General features: G+C 40.7%; 3 protein-coding genes across 3 annotated transcripts; 2 read left to right on the top strand and 1 right to left on the bottom strand.

The window, feature by feature from the left end:
• The first annotated feature begins 7,737 nt into the window (after positions 1–7,737).
• LOC130736885 (glycine-rich protein 23-like) lies at positions 7,738–8,262 on the top strand. The gene has a single exon (XM_057588659.1). It carries the CDS (start codon positions 7,738–7,740, stop codon positions 8,260–8,262), a length of 525 nt encoding a protein of 174 aa, XP_057444642.1.
• A 1,656-nt stretch (positions 8,263–9,918) lies between these two features.
• On the bottom strand, positions 9,919–12,333 carry LOC130736884 (uncharacterized). The gene is made up of 5 exons (XM_057588658.1): positions 11,878–12,333; positions 11,441–11,729; positions 11,033–11,335; positions 10,438–10,637; positions 9,919–10,341 (listed from the first exon to the last, which is right to left on the bottom strand). The coding sequence occupies exons 1-5, from the start codon at positions 12,331–12,333 to the stop codon at positions 9,919–9,921; spliced, it is 1,671 nt and encodes a 556-aa protein (XP_057444641.1).
• Positions 12,334–16,202: 3,869 nt separating this feature from the next.
• Positions 16,203–20,160, top strand: LOC130738940 (PKS-NRPS hybrid synthetase cheA-like). The gene is made up of 5 exons (XM_057591128.1): positions 16,203–17,001; positions 17,102–18,285; positions 18,372–18,679; positions 18,752–19,620; positions 19,715–20,160. Exons 1-5 carry the CDS (start codon positions 16,738–16,740, stop codon positions 19,907–19,909), a joined length of 2,820 nt encoding a protein of 939 aa, XP_057447111.1. The 5' UTR covers positions 16,203–16,737; the 3' UTR covers positions 19,910–20,160.
• Positions 20,161–25,839: the final 5,679 nt, after the last annotated feature.

Here is a 25,839-nt window from a genome sequence, read left to right as displayed (position 1 = left end):
TGACTTCTTCCCAATCAATAAACCTGTGAGGCCTCGCTTGTATTTGTTGTAGTTTGAATTTCAGTTTAGCAATCTCCTGATCTTCTGCTTTGAACGTTTTTTTCTGCCATGACCACAACTCTTTTCTCGTGCCTTTTACTCGTTTATGCAGGTTTGTCCAAGGGTCCACTTCCATGCTCGGTTTCTCCCATCCTGTAGTAACCACTTCACGACATTGGACATGATCATTCCAAAAGTGTTCATATTTAAATTGTGTACCACTGGATGATTGGGGAGAGGGCTCAAAGAGGACGGGTGTATGGTCGGAACTCACTGAAGGGAATGCGATTGCTCTTGCGTTCGAGAATAGACTCCTCCATCTCCAATTTGCAACAACTCTATCAATTCTTTCTCTGGTTATGAACCCGTCCATGGGATTGCTCTGCCAAGTGAATTTACAACCCTTGATATCAAGGTTCATCAGCTCAGATTGGTGCAAGAAGTTCCCGAATCGCGTAATTATGGACGGGAGTTGGGGGCGTAGCCCTTCTTTTTCTTGTGGGAACATGATCTCATTAAAATCACCTACAAGACACCAAGGCATATCTCGGAATTGAAGGCTTGAGATTTTTGGCCACATTACTCTTCTTCTTTGGGGGGAGGGGTCCCCATAAACAAACGTGCAGTCCCATAATTGGGTGGAGGTTTTGGCAGAAACATTTGAATGAATGAAGTTGGGGGAGCTATCTAAGACTTGGATGTCAACGTCTCTTCTCCACAAAATGACGGCCACCCGAGAGGCCTCTAGGATCCACTGTGAAAAGGGAGTCAAAGTGTAACCGGTTTTTAAGAGTTTCTAGCCTCTCCCTTCTGGCCCGGGTCTCCATTAGGAAGTGGATGGTCGGCTTGTGCTTAGAAATCATGCTTCTAAGCTCTCTGGCTGTCGCGGTGGCCGCCACACCACGACAGTTCCAGCTGAGGATTTTCATGGTGACCTGGGGGGTGTGGTAAGGCCCGCCTCCTCAGCCATCTCTCCAGTAGACACAAAGGTGTTGTTGTTGACATCATCCAGGTTTGAGTTTGGGTTCTCTATCCTCATAATTTTTGCCTTCTTGTACTGTGTGTTGTCCCCATACCCTCCCTCTTCTATCTCTTGTTCTTTTCAGGTTGAGGGAGCTTGCTAGCACCACACTTAGATGGTTGATGTGGTCTTTCTCTACACTGTTGGTGGGCGCAAAGTCTTCTTCCTCATCTTCAGAGGGGAGTTCAACGATATAATCATTTGTTGGAGCCTGCTTATTGGAGCCTTGGCCCACTCCTGTTGGATCATTGTGACTGTGCTGTGGATGAGGATATTGGTTTTGATTAATCACTTGCATGAGCTTGGCTAGTTCAGCTGCCTTTATTCTCCAGCATACTCCCCCAGTTCCTCATTGATTATTTGACTTTTTGCTGCTACACGCCTCCGGTACATTGTACTTAGTCCAGCCAAGTACGAGTGCAGAGAAGCATATCTGCAGAGTAGCTCCTCAGTTTCAGAAGGGGTCCCCTGCACGTTGACATGGGTTGCAGGTACTTCCAGGGTATCGCCTCTCAGATCAGAGGTAGAGGAGTTGCCTGGCTCAAGGGGCTGTTGCCGCACCTCAATATTGTCGCTTGTTGCAGAATGCATATTCTGTTCCTTCCTAGGTTTGGAAGGCTCTTCATTTTCCTGAGGTGAACTATCCACGGAGTTGTCCTCACTTACCTCATCCTTCTGATCTCCTAGGGTAAAGAAAAGTCTTTGTGTCTTGAGCCCAACTTCGTTTTCCAGTGGAGGAGCTCCTCCTTAGTTGTGGGTTGTGGGTTAGAGCGATTTTCCTCCCTATCTCTCTTTTCCCCCTCTATTCCCACTTTGGTGTTTTGGGCTGGTGAGAAACCCCAATGCAAAATGGGCCAGCTAATGCTCATGGGCTGAGTATAAATGAAAGTTGGGCTAACAATGTCATCTTACACTTGCACTCTAATGACTTGAGTATTGTGTGACAACCAACTACTCCCTCTGTTCCTAATTATAAGACCTAATACAAAAAATTGCGCTTATTAAGAAAACATTGAATGTGTCTAATTATTGTATTGGTTTTTTAAAAATGCATACATTACTTCATATTTACCCTTTGTCATTTTCTCTCACTAATTAATGGTGGGTGGTAATTAAAACTTTGGAATTGGAAAAACACAATTAATGTGAGGGGTATTTGTGGAAGAGTAAAATACTTTTTGATAGATTATTGTTAAATGTCTTATATTTAGGAATATGGAAAATTTAAAAACTAGGTCTTATAATTAGGAACGGAGGGAGTATTGTCTACCCCTCGCGTGTAGATAGTGTCCGGGTAACGACTTAAGGTGAACGAGGGACTTCCTGCACGGACTCGAACTGTCTGAGCACATGATGGTGTACCATGTAGGAACATCAAATGCAGCCAAATTACAAAATGATGGTTTGGAAATCAAATTGGGCTCATAAGCATACAATGTCCAAATGACGGCGTTGGCTGCCATGTCATCCAGATCGAGTCACCTATTAAGTACTAGGCTATCACTCCAAACACAACTCCATCGGCTAGACCGGTTAAGGTCCTTTGTGTAGTTAGGGTTAATTTGTTTAAAGAAGAGAGAGTTTGAGAAGTACTTAAAGATCCAACCTTGTAATAACAATATAGACGTATATTATAATAGATATATTATGCAGTAATGTAATTGTCCGGTCTCGAAGACAGATGTAAACATGTAATAGGTTCATGTAACCTCCATGGACCCTATATGTTGACATCAATATAACAACGTATCTTTGAAGGAAATTGGACATTGTATGAGATAACCTTGGTGGAAGGAACAGTGGTGTGCTTAGAGGCTTTGCCCAAAACATTGGTTGAAGGAATAACGAAGTTGCTATCATGAAATGAGTTCATATAAACATGAACTGTGTCAGAGTGTGAAGGCTCACTCTTGTACAATACTTTTTTTTTTTTTTTTTTACCTTATTAGGAGGACAAATTTATGTGCTAACAAACCATCCCAACCACATCAAGTTCTTCAGATCTATGCGATAAAGCATCAAACTCATACTCAATTAGAAACTCCATTGCAGGCTCATTACATCCATATGGTGAAAAAGTTAACATCTTCCAAGAAGGATGGATTGATACTAATGGAACCTAACCATACCTTGTAAGTTCACTAGCAAAAGATAATCCATGTGTTATCCTGAGTGTACATCTATACCGGAACTATCAATTGCCACATATTTAAATTCACATTCACTTGCAATTATAGTTTGTGTTATATAAATCCTTGTAAGTTGACATTAAATCAGACATTAAACTAGTGAACGAGTATATTTTGTAGGAAATAAGACCATATCTTAGTGTGTTGCGATATGTTAACTTTTTCATTCAATCTTATGAAAAACACAAGTTGTTCTTGCTATCTCTAAGCATCAAATTCAACCTTGCATGCACACTTTCAACCATATAGTTAACACTTTCACAATTCTACATACATTAAGATGTTAAGATGTGTAATGGCAATTCAATTAAGTCCTCACAAGTGTACAAATTGAAACATTATATGCGGGTTGTTGTGTTACGAAGATGCATAACAATATCAATCCAAAACTTCATGAAATCATCCTTTTGCGGTTCTTAAGAAGTATGCTTTGGACATGGCTTTACCAGATTAAAATTTTCTAATAATAACGATTCAACTTCCCTTAATATTTCCAGCATTTCGTCTTTACTTTGAAATTCAAGCAGCATTTCCTTAGCACGCATAGGCTTGATGGAGAATTCCCTAATTCCATTTCCATGGAAAAAATCTTTAAGAGCCTCAATACTTTGAATTTCTAATAGAGTAGCCCTCGCTTCCCTATCCACTCATTGACGATCTTCCTACGTAGACTAGTACCGAAAAACATACTTGTGGAGATTATGACTCTTCTACTTCTTCCCTTTTACCTATCTTCTCCTAGTGTGCATTTTGAAAGAAACACAAGTTTTGTTTACATTTGATAAGTTGGTGGAAGTTGGAAGCAACAAGGTTGAATGGAAAAGAGACGAAGATTTAGAGAGCACAGAGGGGGTTATTGTTCGAGGGACCTAACTTGCTCTAACAAAGATAATGTTCAAAGGATAGGGGAAAAGTGCTCTTGGATGAGGTTGTGCAACAAATGTTGGTCCCTAATAGTTATTATCGCAGTAAATAGAACCCAACTCATTATGTAACAAAATTTGATGGTGGTTAGTCGCTTAGGATTTGCTGGTGTTTTTTGAGTTATCATGAAGATCAATCTCTTGTCGCTAATCAAAGAAGAAATGATTTACATTCATTTAATCATTTGTTAGAGATTGAGGTTTTTAAAATCACGATATGAGTTTAGGAATTAGATCATTATGATTTTTATAATTTTTTTTTAATTAATAAAATTTATTTAACTTAATTGTTAACATTGCAAGTGAATTTTTTTTTTGATAACATGGAGGGGCAAGGCCCCTAAACATTGCAAATGAAAATTAAAAACTACACTTAAATGCCACATGTCAAACTCATTTATACACGTGAGTTTGCCACACAAATTATGGCTAGACTAAAAACGATTATGGCCAGACTAACCTAATGATTGGAGCTCTGGCTCATGCAGGAACTAAGGCCCAGTTTGGAAGAGCTTATTTGAGCTTATCTGACAGCATAAGCTCTTATGCCAGTGTTTGGGAGAGCTTATGCAAACAGCTTATGGTCTGCCATAAGCTATTTTCAGCTTATTTTCATAAGCTACTCAGGATAGCTTATGAAAAATAGCTTATGCTTATACACAGCTTATTTTTAATTTATTTCAATAAATTTTTAAAAATAGCTTATGAATAAGCGCTTATGTCATAAGCGCTTATGACCATAAGCGCTTAATTAAGCTGTTTATCCAAACAGGGCCTAAAACCATACTCCCTCCGTTCTAAAACTATTGTAGTTTTAGTTTTTTCACTAAGTTTAAGAGTTCATTAATTGATGTTATAATTTGACTGAAACACCCTTATTTAATATGAGTTATATGAAAGAGAGAGAATGAAAATCATTGGTTAACTAATTGGTGAGAATTGTGATTGGTGGAAATAAGAGGTGGTACTTGAGAGATACAATATTAAATGAGGGCATAGATGAAAGAGAATGAGATAAAATGCTTTGAAAATGTAAAACAACAATGGTTTTGGAACAAAACAAAAAAAACTAAAATTACAATAGTTTTGGAACGGAGGGAGTACTAATTTTCTAAATGCATAAATATTATTCCTACTTTATTCTGGTGAAGTACTAAAATCAAATCCGCTCATTTTATTTGTATATAAAGTTATTTGACCTATTTATTATTCACAAGTCATGCATAGACACGCGTGAAAGAGTGAATAAATTGTGTCACGCCACACACCTTCTGAATCTGAATGGACAATGGAGAATGGGACACTGTTTTCACATTTATAGCTTGAAATTAGTTGCGAATCAATTAACCTTCCTCCTAGCTAGGGTATATAACATTAATAACAATTGCCATATAATTTTCCGATGAAGAAAAAAATAAAATAACAATTGTCATATAGCATCACCATCTACAACCTGTAAATGGGTGCCACACTAACCCCGACAAAATACACATTAATATAGCTTCATCTAAATGCCAGCATGCATTTCCACCACTACCATTCTGTATAATGAAATCATGCATGCAAATTAAGTGATGGACCGTTTGTCAGAAATCGTGCAGAGGTTGCGGTGTGTAAGGTAGAGTTTATGGCTACATGCGATCAAGCAGTTAAAGAGAGAATAGCAGAGCAATGGCCAATCATGAATGCGAATGGAACTTCACGCCATTGCCATGTGGTAGAGCTGGACGATCACCGTGAGAGAAGGTAAGTTGCGAGGTAGCAATAAACACCACTCTCCCAACCTTTCAACTCCACATTAAATACATATTCATCCTCTTTACATTTTTACCTCACATAATTTAACTCATGACACATCTTATGTAACTAAAATCAGGGGGTCAGGATCACTAAATAACCCATGATAAAGTTTGTTTACTGATATATCTTTTCTTTCTTCAAAGTATTTTCACAACTGACAATCATCAGTTTGATTCCTCGAAATTCAGAGATCATATTAAGTGAGTAAATCTCTCCAAAAAAATCATTATCTAGAGACACCGCCCAGAGACTGAACTCTGAACTAAATGTTTGAGGAGTCTAATTATCTACCAACTGTACTAGATGTATTGGTAATATTTAATCATTTAATAAGAACAAAACTAGCGGCAGGCGCCTCTCTAGAAAGGAATGTAATTTATTCAGACCACAGTTTTTTCTAGTGGGGCTGTCTAAATTGCTCATGATGAGTAATATATATATATATATATATATATATATATATATATATATATATATAAAAGAATTTTTTTATAAATTCTAAATTATTTTATCTTAAATATCATTGGTCCATTAGACATCGGCAAAATTACTCACAATGGTGATTTAGACACTCTCTTTTCTAGTTATGTCATTATGTTTCGGAAGCAAAATAATTTATTCACACCCCAATTTCAGCGTCATGTTGAAAGTTTTAGAAATAAAATAAAAAAAAAATGAAAAATATCATGAATCATGTGATAGAAAAAGGAAAATAAAAAAATTAAAGGGATATACACCGTCAGTGTAAACATATTTTACACAGTCATTCAATTGAATTTTGGCACATCATAAAACATATTTTTTTTTTAATAAAAAATTAATATATAAACTATTATTTCTCCTACGTGACATGTTGTGATTTGTTGTCAGTGTAAAACTGTTTTACACTGACAGTGCATATCCATTAAACTCAAATAAAAAATCAGTGCCAACAGATAATAGTCTCCCGTTTGGAATAAGTTAGAAAGTCACATATATACATAGACCACACTATACATTTTGTTAGAGTTTTTGAGTGCCACAAAACTTAGCTCTCTTGTAAAAAATTAACACAAAGTGAAATTAAAATAAAAGTGGGTGTATGAGAGTGATCGATATTGTTATGTCTATTTATCATTTTTCATATCGTAAATTCTGTGGTAGTCCGAATTTTTTTTTGGTGTGGTACCTGCATTAAGTAATTTAATGGACTATTATCATGTTATTCAAGGTAAATACTTCATCTTTAGATTTTACTTTACTTATCAATTAACTTTATCTCATTATATTCATTTTTTAATGAAAAATGAATGAGTGGTGGAAACGAATGATGGTGATGGAGATGCACGTAAAATAATCATGGTTGATGGATGAACAAATCTCAAAAAAACACAACTCACATATCTCACATCCCTAAGAATGGAACACAACATTACTATGATAGAACAAAATCAAAATTTTAATTGATATATGAGTCTTTATTATTGAACTAACTCATTTTGAATACCACACCTTAGTTCTAACTTAATGTACACAACAAACAAGCACATTTTCGTATTATTTGAGAATCTAACATACCCATTTTTTTACTTCACCTTCTATGGATAAAATTAATTGTATTGTTTCACCTATTGCAAGGTTTAACAGTTGTCAGTTTACACCCAATAATGTTCATACGTGCACACTTTCCCATGCGAGCGAGAACTATATAAAGGGGAGCAATGCGCACATCTACAACTGTGAGTAAAGAGTGTTTTACTAGCTACAGTTATATTACAAAACAGTCATGAGGAGCAAGTACATTTCGGTGATGGTTGTGGCGATATGTTTAGTGCTGGGAATGTTCCAAAATGTAGATGGAAGGAACCTGAAGAAGGCAAAGGTTGCTGAAGACGTGAAAAAACCAGAATGGTTCTTTGACAGTGTCCCTTCAGGAGGAGTCGCCGGCATTGGCGGTGCCGGAGGTATTGGAGGGTTAGGTGGTGGAGGTGGAGGCCTTGGAGGGTTAGGTGGTGGAGGTGGAGGTGGTGGATACGGAGGAGGTAGCGGTTTAGGAGGTGGATATGGAGGAGGAGGTGGTAGTGGTTTAGGTGGTGGAGGATATGGAGGAGGAGGACTTGGCGGTTTAGGTGGTGGATATGGAGGAGGAGGCCTTGGAGGAGGAATAACTAAAGGAATTGGAGCTGGAATTGGTGGTTATGCTTACAAAGGAATTGGAGGAGGTATTGGAGGGATTGGAGGTGGTGTTATTGGTGGAGTTGGAGGTTTTGTTGGTGGTCATCACGACCATGTTGAAGAAAACAAGCCTTAAAACTTGAGGAGTTAGATCAATCTGAATATTTGTGGTAGTAATGAATAGTGTTGTTTCATTTCATCAATATAGTTTCGCATGGGTGCTCTTGTTGATTTGTTTTTCTTGTAGTATGGTTCTGTATTCACAAATAATCCATGTTCTTAGATGCTTCACGGTTCATTCGATGTAGAAGATCCATGTATGTTACAATGTAATATCTTGTTAATTGTGATTGCAGTAATTAACTCTTGAGAGTTATGAAGTTTGCTCAGCTAGGTTGATTTGAAGTATTTATAAACATTTGAATAATCTCAAATCCACTCACACTAGAGTGAGATGGTAAGAAAAAAGCGAAAAATGAATAATATAATTAGTGATGTGATGCGGAATGAGAAATGCAAAGAAGAATAAATGTGTTAAAATTAATGAAATGAAATAAATGTTCTAAAATATAAAAGAAAATATCATATCATCATAGCTTTTTTTTTTGTCTCCCTAATATGCACCACTTTAAAGTGGTGCAAATTCTTTTCAAAAAAAAAAGTGGTGCAAATTTATACCATGTGCTATGACCGGTCATAACAGATCAACACATTTTTTTATTTATTAAATTGAACATATAGCAAATTTTTAATGATTATTTGTTTTAAAAGATGTATTCACCCGCTATGATCGATCAAAGCACATGGTGTAAAATTGCACCACTCCAAATTGATACATATATTTTTTTTTGGACAATGGATCATGGTTCCATAAAAGAGGCTCAAAAGGCCTAGGTAGCAAGTACAAGGCAGAGCCCAAATGGGTTAGAGAGTCAACCTCTACTACAACATGAATACAATAAAATTCAGTGAGGGACACTAACCCAAAACACCCTAAACAGGGACAGTAAGCTACGTAATAAATGAGACAGTACGTAAATCACACATTGAATTAGCCTCCTAAAACAAATAGTCAAAGACCATGAATGTGGTTGTAGGCACTTCTAGAAGCATTATGTGCATGGTGATTACTCTATCTTGGGACCCAGAAGAATCCGCACGTTCTGAAGGAGTTCCTGAAGGTTTGGATATCTCTCAAAATGGAGTAAACGCTCCAATCAAACCTATGTCCCCGAATCAGCGAAACCGGCTTAAGGTTATCAGAGCAAATGTAGACTTTGCTTATTTCAAGGTTCATGGCCAGCAGTAGAGCTTCCCTGATAGCTAGACCTTCCGCCACTAGTGACTCAGGTGCTAGTATTGACCTTGAGTGGGACATGACAGTACTTCCATGCTCGTCCTTGATCACAACTGCAATCGTTCCTTTCTTGGAGGGTTGGAATAAGGTAGCATCGACATTGAGCTTCAAGGTCCCTGGCGGGGGATTGATCCAGGGTACTCTATAGGAGCGAGTAGTGCTTGGAGGAGGGGCTCTTCTTTGAGGTTCCATGTCCTCAATAGTGGCCATGCTAGCCTTAATCCTAATCGAGGTGGCAAAAGGTTGGGGAATGCGCTGCTGGAAGTGACACTCATTCCTCTCCTTCCACACACCCCATAGAAAGTAGGCAATAGTCCTTAATCCTTGCTGGATGGTATCGCTATCCCCTTGTAGCTGTGCTGCCATGTGAAGGAGCCAATCCTTAGGATGCATAGAGTTGGCCTGGTCATGATTTATTTGCACTTGGGAGTGTTGTCAGACCTCACGAGTCAAATGGCAACCAATTAGAGCATGAGCATTATCCTCTGGTTGCTGATTGCAATGGGGGCATATAGGGTCCAAGGCGATTCCTCGCCTATGGAGACTAGCTTTCACTGGCAGGGCACCGTTGTAGAGCTTCCAAATGAAAAGCTTAATTTTTCCTAGGACCTGTAAGTTCCAAATTAATTTCCAGATAGGATCATTCTCTTGATGCTGGTTGTAGCCTTGTGGAGAGTTCTCAGGTGAGCAGCGAGAGATAACCACTTGGTATCCCGATTTCACTGAGTAGTTACCATCAATGGTATAAGGCCAACATAGTTTATCTTCTCCTTCAGTCAGTCCTAGCGGAATCTGGAGAGCTTGAAAGGCTGCATCTCTTGGAAGGGTAGCAAGCAGCTTCTGGAAGTCCCAATGTATCTAGCCTGGGTGGAAGAGAGAGTTGAGCAGAATCTCAGAGGGAGGGGTTGATGGAGCTTGTAGAGGGGCAGTGGTGAGCCAATTATCCTTCCATACTTGTATGGTCTTACCGTTTCCTATTAGCCACTGGCCTGCACTTTTCACGAAATCCTTGCCATGAACAAGGCTTTGCCATCCCCACGAAGATCCTCTACCTTTGGTTTCCTTCAAGAAATCAGTTTTGGGGAAATAGAGTCCCTTGAGGATTTGTATCCATAATGCCCCTGGATTATTGTAAGCTCTCCATGCCTGCTTCACTAACATGGCAGTGTTCATAAGAGATAAATCTTTAAGGTCAAGTCCCCCTCTACACTTTGCTATAGAAATGAAGTTCCAATCTTTCCAGTGGATCCCTCTCTCTCTCTCTCTCTCTCTCTCTCTCTCTCTCTCTCTCTCTCTCTCCCAGAGTTCCTCCACCAAAATCTTGCAATACTTGAGCACAAAGACCTGCAAAAGTTCTTGGGGAGCCGAATAATAGACATAGCATAGGATGGCAAGGCTTGAATAACCGCTTTGATTAATACCTCTTTTCCAGCCTGGTTTATGAGCTTTTCCTTCCACCCGTCAATCTTATCTAGCACCCTGAGTTTAAGCCAACTAAGTGTGTTGTTTCTGGACCTTCCCCACTCGGCTGGCAATCCTAAATACTTACCTGGGGCACTCCATTCTTGCATGCTTAGGATTTCAGGGACCAACCTAGGAGTGGCTTGAGAGGTGTGCTTGCTGAAGATGATCCCCAATTTCTCCGTGCTAATCTTCTGGCCAGAGGCAGTAGTGTAGTCATTTAAGATAGTAACAAGTTGGTAAGCTTCCTCTTGTGTTGCTTGAGCAAAAATGAGAGAATCATCAGCAAAAAGGAGGTGGGTTACCACGGGGCATTTTGGAGCAATTTTCATTCCCTTGATTCTCCCTTCTTCTTGAGCTTTAATGAGCATGTAAGACATGGCTTCAGCAACTAGGAAAAATAAATAGGGTTAGAGGGGGTTACCTTGTCTCAAGCCCCTTTGAGAAAAGATCTTTATGCTTATTTCACCATTAACTTTGGATCTATAGGTAGCACCTTTCACACAAGTCATGATACTAGTCACCCATTTTTCACTAAAGCCAAAGGCTTCCAAGCAAGGTTGGAGGAAGTCCCACTCCAACCGTTCATAAGCCTTGTTCATGTCTAATTTTAGAGCCATGAATTCACCTGGTCCTCTCCTAGACTTTTTAAGAAAATGGAAGGCTTCTTGGGCCACGAGGATATTATCTTGGATCTGTCTTCCACTGATGAAGGCACTTTGAGCTTGTGAGACTAGGTCATTCAGGAATGGTTTGAGCTTAGTGACAAGGATCTTAGTAATAACCTTATAAAGGAAATTACAACAGCTTATGGGTCTAAGCTGGCCAATCTTCTCCGGTTTGTCCACTTTGGGCACTAGTGCTACAAGGGTTTCATTGATGAAGCTAGGTAAGGTCCCATTTTGAAAAAAAACTAGACACTGTCGAGCAAACATTTTCTCTAATTGTTGGCCAGTGTTGCTTGTAGAACATGCCATTGAGGCCATCAGGCCCATGGGCCTTGAGCTCACCAAGGCTATCTATGGCAAGTTTGATATCAGCTTCTAGAATCGGGTCCTCAAGGCTGTCATTGCAAGCTTGTGGAACCTTATGAGGAATGGCAGCTATGCCCTTCATGATGTCCCTCGGGCCTGAGCTCTTGAAGAGGTCAGTATAGTAGTCCTCAATAGCTCCCAGAATGTGTGAGGTTCCTTCTTTCCAAACCCTTGATTCGTCTTTGATCTTGCTTATGTGGTTTCTACCTCTCCTTTGAATTGTAGTGGCGTGAAAGAACTTCGAGTTCTTATCTCCCCACTTAAGCCACTTCAACCGAGAGCGTTGGCCCCAATATTTCTCCTCTTGATGCCATAGTTCTGCAATGCTAGCTTTAGTTCTCTTGATTTCATCCATGACCTGATCCGAGGGGGGCCTGTTGAGAAGGGATTCCAACTTCCTCTTAAGGTTAGAGATCGATCTCCTTGTCAGCTTTCCTGAACGTGGCTTTGCTCCAACGTTGTAGGCTAGAGCTACTCTTCTTGATGTTCCTCTTGATCGAGTCACATGCACCTTTATTCCCACTTTCTCGCTCCCAACTTGTTTCTACCACTTTGCTACAGTCAGCATAGTCTCCCAAGAAGGACTCGTACTTGAACGGGACTGGGCACCGGTTCCTCGGATTGGGAATCATGCGGTACTGATTTTTGGGTAGAAGCTTTTCTTTGGGGTTTGTTAAGTAAACAAAATTAGTAACCATCTAGATTTTTGCACTTTCGTTTCGGGGCTTTTTTATGTCTCTTTTGGCCCAATTCCAAGCTTGTCTGCTTCCTGCATATTATGTGTGAAATTCTGGTTCTCTCACAGGACAAATGTCCTACACGATGCTGGGACAACAGGTTCAACAATTGACTAACAGTAACAGCAATAAACAAAAACACAAGTAAACAAGACACAAGAATTGGTAACCCAGTTCAGTGAAAAACTTCACCTACGTCTGGAGGGTTTTCATCAAAAGAAAGGAAATCCACTATCTCAAGATTCAGGAATTATATACACTCATGAACACAACAGTTTATAGTTCACTTCCTAATCTACCCAGTGTATTTCTACTTAGAACCTCAACCTAAGTATGAGAGCCCCCACTTTCTCTCAATCACTGCCACAGTGATTGGTAACAAACAATCAACAATTAGAGTTTGCAGATGCAACCAACACAGATCATAACCTTGCTTTATAGAATCAGTGAGCAAGGTATGATCACAAGCAACAAAGAACAATAACAATCCTAAAACACTTGATCTCTCTATTAGCTTCGGTGGTCTTCAAGCTTTAGGTCTTTGTTCTTTTATAGTCTTCAACAGCGGTGGCTTGGGCAATAGGGTTTGCTTGGCTGAAGTAACAGATTGAAGCAACAAATCAAAACTGAATCTCCAAGATATTGTGAAACTCAATCTTTTATCAAAGATTGTTTCAACAAATAACAACCCACAAATCAAACCCTTCCGGTACAGCTACTTGTTCCTCAAGTAACTACAAAAATATATCTTCATAAAATCTACAAGGGCCCACAAGTAACGTTCCAAACAGAGGACTGATGTCCTAGCAACACAAAGGCAGATGCCACGGCATCAGCTTCGACATTCGGTTGTTTTTGACAAAATGCAAGACAACAAAGTAACAACAATGTGGTTTGAGTCTCATGGCTTAAGTACTTTATTTATTGTGTTAGATGGGAGTGTGAATTTGTGAGGAGTTATAATATGTGGATAAAGTTTCACACACACTCTAAAATTACTTCCATCTTATGAGAATATGAAGGGAAAAGAAGAAATATGAGAAATGTGATGCAGTGATGTAATACTAAAGAAGAGAGATAAAAATAAAAGGTAAGTGAAAATGAAATTAAATAGAAAATCACTTGTGAATAATCATAACTCATTATAGGATGAACCAATTATATGATGATCAATTAAAAAAATCTTTATATCAACAAGGTGTGAATCAATCACAACTCACAACTCTTATAAGATGGACAAATTATATATGATGGTTTAATTCATATGATGATGATCAATTAAAAAATCTTTATATCAACAAGTATTGATAGTGGGTCACTCTTAGACCACCATGTAACTTCCATGAATTTGTTGATTTCTTTTTTAAAGACTAAAGAAAATATAACATCAATTAGAATAAGGTGTCATTCAGTTTCAAAAAGAATAAGGCATGTCTGTCATTCCCATCCAAAGTTGAAAACATAAAGGCCCCTCTTGAAATTTTTGTCAAAAGGGTAATTAAATCAAAAGCCAACCATTTTTCTAATGCAAATTACGATACTTTTCTCGAATAGTGATTGAAGTTTTGGCGTGTCAAAGATATGCTTTCAAAGGATAAGACCTCCTAAGTGGCGCGTTTTTAAGAAATTGTTTGGTGCTCAAAGAACAACGAGTGAATAGCTTCCATGTGGAAAGAATTTTGGAGTGAATGTCCAATGAGTGAATATGGATATGCTTTCAATATACATTTTTCCAGGCAAAGCTATCACTAATGCTGTCCTGTTTGGCACGACAACAATTATGCACGACAAGCACACTTAGTGCAATTTAAAGATTTTTTTAAATTTTATTTTTACTCATTTAAATGTGATTTGTTACAACAATGAAACCATGTGCGTGGTTGTGTATATTCCATTACTTTAAAGTTATTTAGAACTCATTTACATGTAAGCCAAATAGCATTTATTAGAGTTTTTATTTAGTGTAGTTTCTAGTAGATAAACACCAATAACCCTATACTCAAATTATAAGATTATATAAATGTTTATCTTAATCTCATTACCAATTGATTATTAACTTATATGTGAACACCATTAACTTATTAACTTATACTTAAATCCAAGGCAAACATTTAAAAAAACAAGGCTTAATTGCACTTTTGGTCCCCAATTATTGCCTTCCTGCGAAAATCGTCTCCAAACTTCAAAATTAGCAAAAATCGTCCTCCAATTATACGTGTCATTGCACTTTTGGTCTGTCGTTTGCCTTCCGTGAGAAAACTAACATGAGAAGATGATGTGACTCCCTCACGCGTGTCTCACGTGACTTTCTTCAGAGAGCTTGATGACTGGACAAGTCACATGCTTCTCACGTGATCGACTCTAAAAGGGGGTAATCAAGTCTAATTAGGGTTTGCAATTTCATAACCGTTGGAGCCTTTTAGAGTCACGTGAGAAGCATGTGACTTGTCCAGTCATCAAGCTCTCTAAAGAAAGTCACGTGAGACACACGTGAGGGAGCCACACCAGCTTCTCACGTTAGTTTTCTCACGGAAGGCAAACGACAGACCAAAAGTGCAACGACATGTATAGTTGGAGGACGTTTTTTGCTAATTTTAAAGTTTGGGGACGATTTTCGCTGGAAGGCAATAGTTGGGGGACTAAAAGTGCAATTAAAGCAAAAAACAAATTTATTTGATGATACACCAGTAGAAAAATCTCTCAGGTGGGGTGCAAAGAAACAATACCACACCACAACTATCAAACACCTTAAAGGTGCCCACTAGGGTGGGGAAGTTTCAAAATGTTCAATGGATGGACCAGTCCTCCCAGCCGTTGATATATTATATTTTAAGTTGGTGGTCAGGATTTTGCAACTTTTACTTTGGCAACAGGTCAAGTGGTTGTCACTAACATGATTTTTATATTTTGCTACGACACCCCCTCAATGACCCGTCTCTCTCATGTACTGTGTGCCTTGTTCTGTATTTTGTCTTATGTGTAGGTCCCAGGTCCCTAGACTAAAAAAAATCACCATTTTTGAAGTGTAAGGTCTGAGTTTTATCTGCAAACTTCTATTTTAACTCACCTATTTCGTCTAACTAGCATGGAAGAAGAAATGTGAGAAGGACTACACATGATCTGTTCAGGTTAGAAAGGGACTTCACACTGATAATATTGGGGAGGATCAAACAAAGATTAGCATAAAAAGGGTCTTCTTCTCCTCTTTCAAACACCGGCTACAGCTACTTGAACCTCACTTCTGAAACCATAAACAACTCTGTTCTTGGCAGCACCCTCAATTTCCAATCCATCTTCTCCTCCACCATTTCCCAATTCCATAGCTACCATCTTCCTTCCTTCAATATTCAGACCATGGCCATTGTTATTAAGTCAGAGGGACCCAAGACAAAAGAAGAAGGGATTAATGTGAGGGACAAAGTTGTCATTGAAACAGGTCACATGACACATAACACTGGCACTCAAGAATTGAGAAGAAGCAGGGAGTTGGGTTTGGGGCCTCCCCTATGGGGCTGCGCGCCCCACCCTTTTTTTTTAAACCCAAAAGTGCCCTACGGAAAGGTACTTTCCGTATTCAATTTAACTGAATACGGAAAGGTACTTTCCGTATTATATTTTGATGAATACGGAAAGGTATTTTCCGTATTTAACTCTGACAGGATTCCCCCTTTTTCCACCATTACTCCTCCCTCACCAACTTTCACCAACCCCTCACCAGCCCCCCTGAACCTCCTCAATGCCTCCAGACCACCCTCTCTCTCACCCTCTCCTACCTCACTTTCATTCCCAAGCTCTCCACCACCATCCACTCCTTCATTTCCCAAGCTCTCCACCACTACAACAAGTGTTGTAGTAGAGGTAAGTCTATGTGTTTATTTGTTGTTATTTTGTAGGATTAAGTAGTGGAAGTAGTTAGATTAAGTAGTTTAAGTAGTTAGATTAAGTAGTTTAAGTAGTTAGAAGGATGGGTTTTTGAATTCTGAGTCGTGATATAATACGGATTGTTATCTTCCGTATTGAATATGGAAAGGTACTTTCCGTATTCAGTATGGAAAGTAACAATCCGTATTCGGTATGGAAAGTATATTTCCGTATTGAGTATGGAATGTAACTTTCCGTATTCTCTTCCAGGGATGACAGATTCATTTTTCTTTGGTGAGTCACAATTGATTGAAGCTGGATTTCACAATGGTCAACCTGAAGAGGCCACTACAGAGGTGCCACCACCAGCATTTGTGCCCCCGTGTATAAGTATAGATGTCTCGCATTTATTTGCAACTGATCAGGTATTCTTTGAACATATTTTTGCATTGTTTTGAGAGTGTAATATATCAATTCTTATTATGTCTTGATCACCCTTGTAATCAATTCTTATTATTATAACAGATTTTCCCTACCCGTGATGATCTTATCAATTGGGTTCATGGAATTGCGATTGAAAATGGATATGTTACGTTGATCACAAAGTCAGATTATGGTGGGAATGGAAGCAGAAAAGCTTATGTCATGTTGGGGTGCGAGAAGCATGGTAAATATGTTCCTTATAGAGACCCTGACCTTGTTGAAGGGACGAGATCACAAAAGACAGGTTGTCCTTTTAGACTAAAAGGACGACCTAGGAAAAATGGCATAGATAGAGATTGGCGGCTAAAGGTGATGGAAGGTATACACAACCATGAACCAGCTAGGTCACTACTTGGGCACAATTTTGTTGGTCGTCTAAAACCCGGAGAGAAGGAGCAAGTGGGAAAAATGACAAGGAGTTGGGTTCCACCGAGAAAGATGTTGTTGACTTTGAAGGAAAACAATCCTTCAAACTTGACTACCATATCTCAGATTTATGGTGTTTGCAAGAGGTTAAGAAAATCCCTCCGCGGGGGATTGACAGAAATGCAACACTTGTTGAAGAAGTTGGACGGTGACAAGTATGTCCACTTTGAAAGACATGAGCCTGGATCGGAAGTCATTAGGGATGTATTTTGGGCTCATCCAAATGCTATCAAACTGTTCAACACATTTCCATATGTAGTGATTATGGATTGCACATACAAGACAAACAAATATGCAATTCCCTTGCTTGAGATTGTTGGACTGACTTCCACAGATAAGACATACTCCATAGCCTTTTGCTACATTGTTAATGAGGGCACAGATGACTACGTTTGGGCACTGGAGTGTATGAAGTCTCTATTAGCTGATCAAGCCATGTTGCCTAAGGTGATTGTTACTGACAGGGATCTTGCCTTATTGAGTGCTGCTAAGCAAAGCCTTCCTAACACTACACATTTATTATGCTTGTGGCACATCAACAAGTGTGTTTTGGCAAAGTGCAAACTCTATGTTGGCACAGATGATTTTGCTGAGTTGGTTATGATGAAGTGGGCAGAGGTGGTGGATGCTGCAACAGTTGAAGAATTTGAAGTGAAATGGATGCAATTGTTTAATATGTGCAAGGCAAAATACAGCAACTTTACCTCCTATTGTTCTACTACATGGTTGGTTCACAAGGAGAAATTCGCCAAGGCATGGACAAATCATGTGATGCACTTTGGAACAACAACAAGTAACAGGTAAAAAAATTACATGAGCTTAATTTATGCGTTGTTTGTTCATTTGATAGATTGTTGTTAATAAGATATCTATTTGTTGTTTGCAGGGCTGAGGGTGCACATGCCAGTTTGAAGAAGATGTTACGGGATTGCAAGGGTGACCTGGCCACTTCATGGGATGCGTCGCATAGTTTGACATGTAATCGACATACTGAAATATTAGCATCGTTTGAGCGCAGTATTCACAGAATTGATCACATTTTCATGTTCCCATTTTACACAAATATTAGAGGATTTGTGTCAAACAAATGCCTGCAGCTCATCGACGATGAACATATAAGAATGAAGTCCTACGGCGGATGCGATTGCTTGTTGAGAGAGACTCATGGACTACCTTGCGGTTGTGAACTTGCAGGTCACCGGTCAACCACTCTCTTGTCAATTAATTCTATTTGTTATTGAAAGTGACACTTTTGTGAACTTGCAGGTTATGAAAGAATTCCATATGAGTCAATTCATCCATTCTGGAAGAGACTGAGTTGGGAGCATGTACCTGAACCTGTTGCAGATACTACCAGCAACCATATTTGCGGCATGAACCATGGAGATATGCAACCAGAAGTTGAGGCATTGACACATTATTTCAGTTCTTTGGATACTGGAGGGCAGAGTATGGTAAGGAGGAAGCTTCAAGCGATCTATTGTCCTGAAAGTAGTTCACTTTGTACTCCTGCGGTTAAGATAAGGTCCAAGCGCACTCTTAAGGCGAATGAGAAAATACCACCTAAGAATAAAGCAATAGGATCCTTGACTCGTGATCTTTCAGGTTTTGAACATGTTGATAGGGAGATCAGAGAGGCAAAGAAGGTTTCACAACCACCAAAGAAGAAGAAGCGTGTGAAGAAGTCTGATACAAGCTATTTCATGGGTCATTTTCCAGCCTTTTTCCACCCATATATACAAACAGTTCAGAATGTTGAGGATGATGGTAACTGTGGCTATAGAGCCGTTGCTGCATTACTCGGACTACCATCAGGTGAGGAAAGTTGGTCATGGGTTAGGGCAGCGTTGATAGAAGAACTTGAACGACACAGAGGGTTGTATGATGAAATGTGGTCCAGACATGTGGTTAATGCCTTACATTCCCGACTCACTCTTCCTCCTGGTGATCCGGCTACCGAGGATAAATGGATGCAACTGCCAGAGATGGGATACCTTGTAGCAACCAGGTTCCAAGTGGTTTTCATATCCATCTCCTCTACGGGTTGTTGGTCATACCTTCCACTAAGAGGAGAAGGTCCACCGGATGTACATCCTGTTATAGCTGTTGGTCATGTGATTAATCACTTTGTACAGGTATTTTTTGATTGAGTACACTAATATCCAATTGGTGAATTGATTTGTTGTATTTGCAAGTTATCTAATTTTATTGTTATTCTCTATAATGTAGCTCCATCTAACTCCTGGACATTCTATGCCGCCAATTGCTCTCCAGTGGGAACGGTATGTTGATCCTACATCAGTAAGCTGGTGCGCCCCATATGGTACACGTTTAGGAAGATTCACATCAGAATATGAAGCTTGGCTTGTTACTTTTGGTGTTCCTCTTATTCACCAAAGCTATGTAGACATCACCTCAGATTGACACCACACTTTTGTGTGATATTCATTTGTAAACGCTCTGTAATATTAATCTGATGGGCCTTGCCTTTATGATGTTCATTTGTTGCTTTTAATAATATTAATTTGATGGTCATTGTTATATTGATGGGCCTTATTATTTTGAATCAGCATCAGGGATAATTAACATAGACAACCACTCTGTCATCAGAGTCCTGTCATTTTCATCCACCCCATCATCAGAGTCCTGTCATTTACAACCACCCCATCATCAGAGTCCTGTCATTTCCAACCACCCCATCATCAGAATCTTGTCATTTTCATCCACTAAATGACGAACTTGAAACCTGACATTACTATCTACCACCAACCAACCCCAACCACACTTGTATTATCCACCAAACACCATAAATCTTTTGACCATTCTGCTATAAATCTCTCTGGGTTCTTTATTCTTCTTCATCCTTTTCTTCATGTCTTGCTTTCGAAGATAAAAAAAAACAATGGAACAAGACTGGGATGCATTAGTCCGCCGTTGCAAACGTCAAGGCAGCACTTCTAGCAGCTCTCGTCCTCTCATTCCTGGGCCAGCTGGCGCCGTCCAGGCTGCCATGTATGGGCGTAGATCCAACCCTAACACACTACTCATTCCGACCCAAGAATTTGTGAGGCGTGCGCTCGAAGACAGATCAACCGAAACCGATCCTGATTTCAATTCAAATGCTTGGCTTACAGCCCTGCAATTGGTGGAATCTGCCACTCCGCTGGGCACAATCACAACGAATGTTGAGAGAGTAGAGAGTGTTGTTGCTGTTATTAAATCATGCACTCCCAATGGTTTCGGAGATGCCAAAGTTACCCTCAAGGTATTTGCTCGCTTTTGTCCAGCTTCTTTAACCGTCAATTTGTTGTCTCATTTTCTCTCACGATTGCATTGATTTAGGACCCTACGGGCACCGTTGACGCTAGCGTCCATCGCAAGGCCTTCACTGACGGGGAATTTAGGAATGTCATAACTGTTGGATCTGTTCTTGTTCTCCAAAAGGTCTATTACCTTAAACATTAATCTTGCTTCCTTTGAACAAGTACGCATTAATCTTTTAAATTTGCAATTTACTTGCAGGTTGCTGTGTTTGCACCGAGTAAATCTGTTCGTTATCTGAATATAACGTTGCCCAACATAGTCAAAGTATTTCCACAGGATAGCGGACCCCACGACTTCATCGATATCACTGAGGATTAATTTTGTTTTCGTGTTGCTTCTGAATAATTTCGTGTACCCTTTAAACTGTTTGCCATGAATTATTTATGTTACTTATCCTGCCTTTGATTATTTACGGTGTAGTTATACGGGTTTTTTTCAATACAAGAGTCGGCATATAATGAGTGAAAATAGAAAGCATGATTAATATAAAGAGAGTCCTAATACAAAGAGTCACATGTCATAATATAAAAATACAAAAAAAATATACAAATATATAGTCAATCACTCGCCCCGACCCCTACCGGCCCCTCTACGACCTCTAGGTCCACGGGCTCTGCCTCCACGGCCTCTGCCTCCACGCGCACCCTCTGCAGGAGCACCCTTTCCACGGGCTCTGCCTCCACGGCCTCTGCCTCCACGCGCTCTGTCTCCACGACCTCTGCCTCCTGCAGCTCTAGCTCCTCGGACAGCAGCAAAGGCTACCCCCTGGGTACCAATGAAGGCATTGGATCTAATAAGATCCAGCGCCCTCTCAGTGAGGGATCGGGAATGCGTGCCCTCTGCAGGAGCATCTGGCACCTCGAGTGACTGCTCCAACAAGTCCACGGCCCGACGCATAACAGTCTGCAAAAATAATGTAGATACATTAGATACAAATAAAATATCATGAACAAAAAATCACAATTGAATGGAAAATAAAATTCAAACTTACCACTGCACTGAACTCCTCCCTCCTATCATCAGGGATGATGAACCGATGGGACACAGCGCTGTACCACCTCATGTAATCCTCCACAGCCTCTCCCGGATATGTAGCGGGGATCCCCTGAGGGCGGAGGTGCGACGCAAACTCAGCAAAGGCAGCATCTGCGGTCTCAGCAAGGGACCCAGACGTCTGGATCTCAGAGGGGTATCGAGGGACATCCTGTATGAAGCCAAACTGGCGCAGAACCCTGTCTGGTAGATGCCGTCGAACAACACGGCCAAATGGCGACCGGATGTAGCCAGAATACATGGCCCTCGGATCCCGTGGTCGATGAGCCCGATGGTCCTCAAATGGGGTCCATATAACGTCATCCACCGTCAGCTCATCGAGCATGACTCGCCTCTCATCAAGGCCTGCATGCCCGACCCGGGACATAGCCCACCGCCGCGCCCTAGGCTGGTCCTGCGAGTACTCCGGATCCGCCCTACGGATAATGACGCGGTCAGAAAGGTACTCGTAGACCCATCCTAGCAGGAGCGAGGTAAAACCTCCCATCTGGGCCGTCCCCCTCCTGGACGCTCGACTAAGCTGGTCGTATAGCGTAGCGAGCGCAATCGCGCCCCACGCGTACTCGCACACTCGACCAAGATCCTCCAACATCCCTATCCAGTAGACGGTCGTATGGTAGCCTCCGCTCTTGCTAGCAAAGAGCGTGGCGCCTAGCTGGTTCACCAGCCAAATCCGTGCAGCGTCCTCATATCGGTGCTCTACAATGAAGTGAATTAAGTTAATAGTTTATAACAATACAATAATAATAGATACAAAGACAATACAATAATAATTAAGACATACCCGCCAACGCAGCCTCATACCGGGTCTGCAAGACCCCAAAGCGAATAGTCTGGGACCTATTCGTATCAAACTCAGCCTCATAAATACCAACAGATCCTCCCATCAACTGAGCACAGAGCGCTGCACACTCGTCCCTCTCCCCCCTCCCAGGCGTATAGAACCTCGACCCCATGGGGAGATGGAGAAGAGCCGGCACGTCGTCCAAGGTGATAGTCATCTCCCCGAACGGCATGTGGAAGCTACTAGTCTCCTCATGCCATCGCTCCACACGGGCCAAAATAAGGCCTGCATCTGTCACCGGGTAGCTGCAATATGGTAGCTGATGAAGACCCGTCTGCTCAATCAACTCTCGAACCCGCCTGTGACTGTCTGAATCACCATCACAAGCAAGGTTCCAAACCTTCCCCCCAGCTGTGGCCACCTTCAACTGTCGACGGTCCACATACCGCTCGTCTGTGCGTAGGAGTGCATGCCACGCCCAGGGAGCCTTGTGATCAGCATAATGGGTGAGGAGCGATAGCTCAACAGGCCCCCCCGGAAACGGCGGCAACCTCTGGATCAGGTCCTCCTCGCCACCCTGTGCCCCCTGCTCCCCCTGCTCTGGCGGCAGGACATCAGCATCAACAGTAGGCGGAGGAATACTATCCTCGTCAGATCCTCCCATGCCGGATGAGGCCTCGCCTGATGACTCCTCGCCGGAAGACTCCTCGCCTGAGGACTCCTCGCCTGATGACTCAACCATGGGAGAGGGCGGAGAAACAACTGTAGGTATCTCAACCGTGGGAGACGGCGGATAATCAACCAGAGGAACCTCAATCATGGGAGACGGCGGAGAAACAACTGGAGCTGAAGCCTCCACCGCCTGAGAGGTTGCAGCATGATCGCCGCGCCGGCTAGAAGCATGTAACCGCCGGTGTCTATCCTCAGTAGCCCCGACATCCTCACTAGAAGCATGAGACCTCTTTCTGTTCTTCATTCTCACTATATATTCAGAGCAAACATTCACTATATATACCATTTCAGCCATAGACAGAAACATGATGCAAGCAAATGGAAAATTCCTAGAATTTTATAAGTACATAGATGATAATCGGATCTTCTGTGGATTATGCATGCTTGGATCAACTTTTATTTTCCTAATAATCAATTATGGCATCTAGAAACTACTCACAAATGCTTTGGAAACCTTCTATAATTGATTCTGAACCCAGAATCAATTATAAGTGTTGGGTTTGGTTCTGAGATGAATACGGAAAACGTTTTTCCGTATTCAATACGGAAAACCATGTTCCATACTGAATACGGAAAACCATTTTCCATATTCAATACGGAAACCTGTGATCCGTATTTACCCAGAAACGCCATTAACGACAATGAGCTATCGGCCCTAAACCCAAACCACATTCAAGACATTTCAGCAAACAATACCTCTACACAAGCAACAATCGACTACCCTAGGGTTCAATGATTAACATAATTTCAAGTTAAATGGGGAAAATCAAAAAATCCTTACCTCTAGGTTTCAATTCTGAGAATGGGGTTGTGAAGAGCTTTGATGGAGATGATGGAACCTTTCAAGTACACGGTTCAAGCAAGGGGAGCGACAGAGATCGAAGGTTGAAGAGGGGAGAAGAGCTTGGCAAAATACGGAAATGGGTTTGAAATGGGTTTGAATAAACCCTTGCCGGTTTACATACTAATATAATACGGATATTAAACTTCCGTATTCAATACGGAAATGTGTCTTCCGTATTCTATTAAAGGGGGGCGTTCCAGTAATTTCCCCACTTTAAGTGGGGCGGGGAGCCCCATAGGGGGGGCCCCAAACCCAACTCCCGAAGAAGCATTAGGGAAAAAATACCCAATTCCAAATTGAAGGATTACGTGTGTGCCTGAAGAGTATATTAGGCAAGGGTGAGAGAGTGAGAAGGGTGTGGAATATTGTGGAATCATCCCTCTTCTCTAATCTCAGTTTTCTTTCTACTCTGTTTTTTTTTCCTTACGCATACCATCCATAGGAATTACTAAATTCCTTCATTGTAAGAAGAATTTCACACAGAAAATTACAGAAAAATATATCTTGCATTCTATATTGTTGTTGTTACTCATTAATTGCTTGGAATTTGTTCTTGTTGCTGTCTTGTTCCTTACAACCACCTTCTCCCATGTTCGTCACTGGAAAGCCTCCATCCCCAAACAACCTGTTTCTTTTGCCCAAAACTTTGCAACAACCAGAACCACCACCGTATGCCCTGCAACTGCCTCTGACCATCGTTCACCACCGCACACCGCCATCGGAGTACGACCACGGAAGTTGGTTGTAAAAAACACCCAAGCAGGAAACGCAGCTCCGCTCCAACACAAACACCGTACAAAAGACAACAACCGAGATTGCCTACAAGTTACGGAGATTCACCAAGTTATAGACCAGATTCTTCCCAGATGCGCCACAATGGAGAGCAAACAGTGGAGAGTACTCGGAAGTGAGGACTCGATTTAGGGTTATTGTTCTTGGGTCTTATTCCCTCAGTATTGAGTGTATTGGGTTTGGTTTTGCATCTGGGGGCATTATTATTTTGGAAATTACAAAGCCCTTATTTGCAAATACAGGAAAAAGTACACCTAAACCCACAAACCTGGAAGAGCAAGTCAGAATGGCTGGTCCATCGGTGGACCAGTTTGTTACTTCCCCACCCTAATGGGCACCTCACTTTCGGGTCAAATTAAAACCAAAGCATACTCACATTTAATTTTTGACGTTTTGGTACCGCTAAGAGTCAAACTCAGCTGCACAAAAGGCCATTTGACTTCAATTTGAACAAGTATATGCAACATATGCGCAGACGCTTCAGTGAGATTCAGTACTATCTCATAAATAAATCGAATTTTTTTTGTAAACAATAAAAACCAGCCACTTTTTCAACAAGTTAGTTGTATCTTTGGAAGCTAGGAGATTTCACTTTTTCTTTATTGTCTGGTGGAATTTAATTTGTTAGCATTTGAATTCGGTAGCAAAATCGATCTCCCATTATATATCCACATTCATTCCATATATTAATGGATGCCACATGTGCTCCATTGCTGTTCTTAGTTTCAATCTTTACTTTTGCGTTCTTATGGTTTGATCTCAGTATATATATCATGAATGGACGACTTTTGGACTTCAGATTTTCTCACAATGGAGAATAAAGGG

The sequence above is a fragment of the Lotus japonicus genome, chromosome 2 (genome assembly GCF_012489685.1).
Source record: "Lotus japonicus ecotype B-129 chromosome 2, LjGifu_v1.2".
In the NCBI taxonomy this organism is placed as follows: Eukaryota; Viridiplantae; Streptophyta; class Magnoliopsida; order Fabales; family Fabaceae; genus Lotus; species Lotus japonicus.
This window is presented reverse-complemented; position numbering and strand designations above follow the sequence as displayed.

What these genes read in the sequence shown, in the direction of transcription:
- LOC130736885 (XM_057588659.1), top strand. Translation starts at nt 7,738, where the DNA reads ATGAGGAGCAAGTACATTTCGGTGATGGTTGTGGCGATATGTTTAGTG.
- LOC130736884 (XM_057588658.1), bottom strand. Translation starts at nt 12,333, where the DNA reads ATGGATGAAATCAAGAGAACTAAAGCTAGCATTGCAGAACTATGGCAT. An exon ending in TATCATGACTTGTGTGAAAG is followed by an intron (nt 11,336 to 11,440) that starts GTGCTACCTATA and finishes TATTTTTCCTAG; the next exon opens with TTGCTGAAGCCATGTCTTAC. An exon ending in GAAACGGTAAGACCATACAA is followed by an intron (nt 10,342 to 10,437) that starts GTATGGAAGGAT and finishes CACCCAGGCTAG; the next exon opens with ATACATTGGGACTTCCAGAA.
- LOC130738940 (XM_057591128.1), top strand. Translation starts at nt 16,738, where the DNA reads ATGGAAAGGTACTTTCCGTATTCAGTATGGAAAGTAACAATCCGTATT. An exon ending in GGAACAACAACAAGTAACAG is followed by an intron (nt 18,286 to 18,371) that starts GTAAAAAAATTA and finishes TGTTGTTTGCAG; the next exon opens with GGCTGAGGGTGCACATGCCA. An exon ending in TTGCGGTTGTGAACTTGCAG is followed by an intron (nt 18,680 to 18,751) that starts GTCACCGGTCAA and finishes GTGAACTTGCAG; the next exon opens with GTTATGAAAGAATTCCATAT.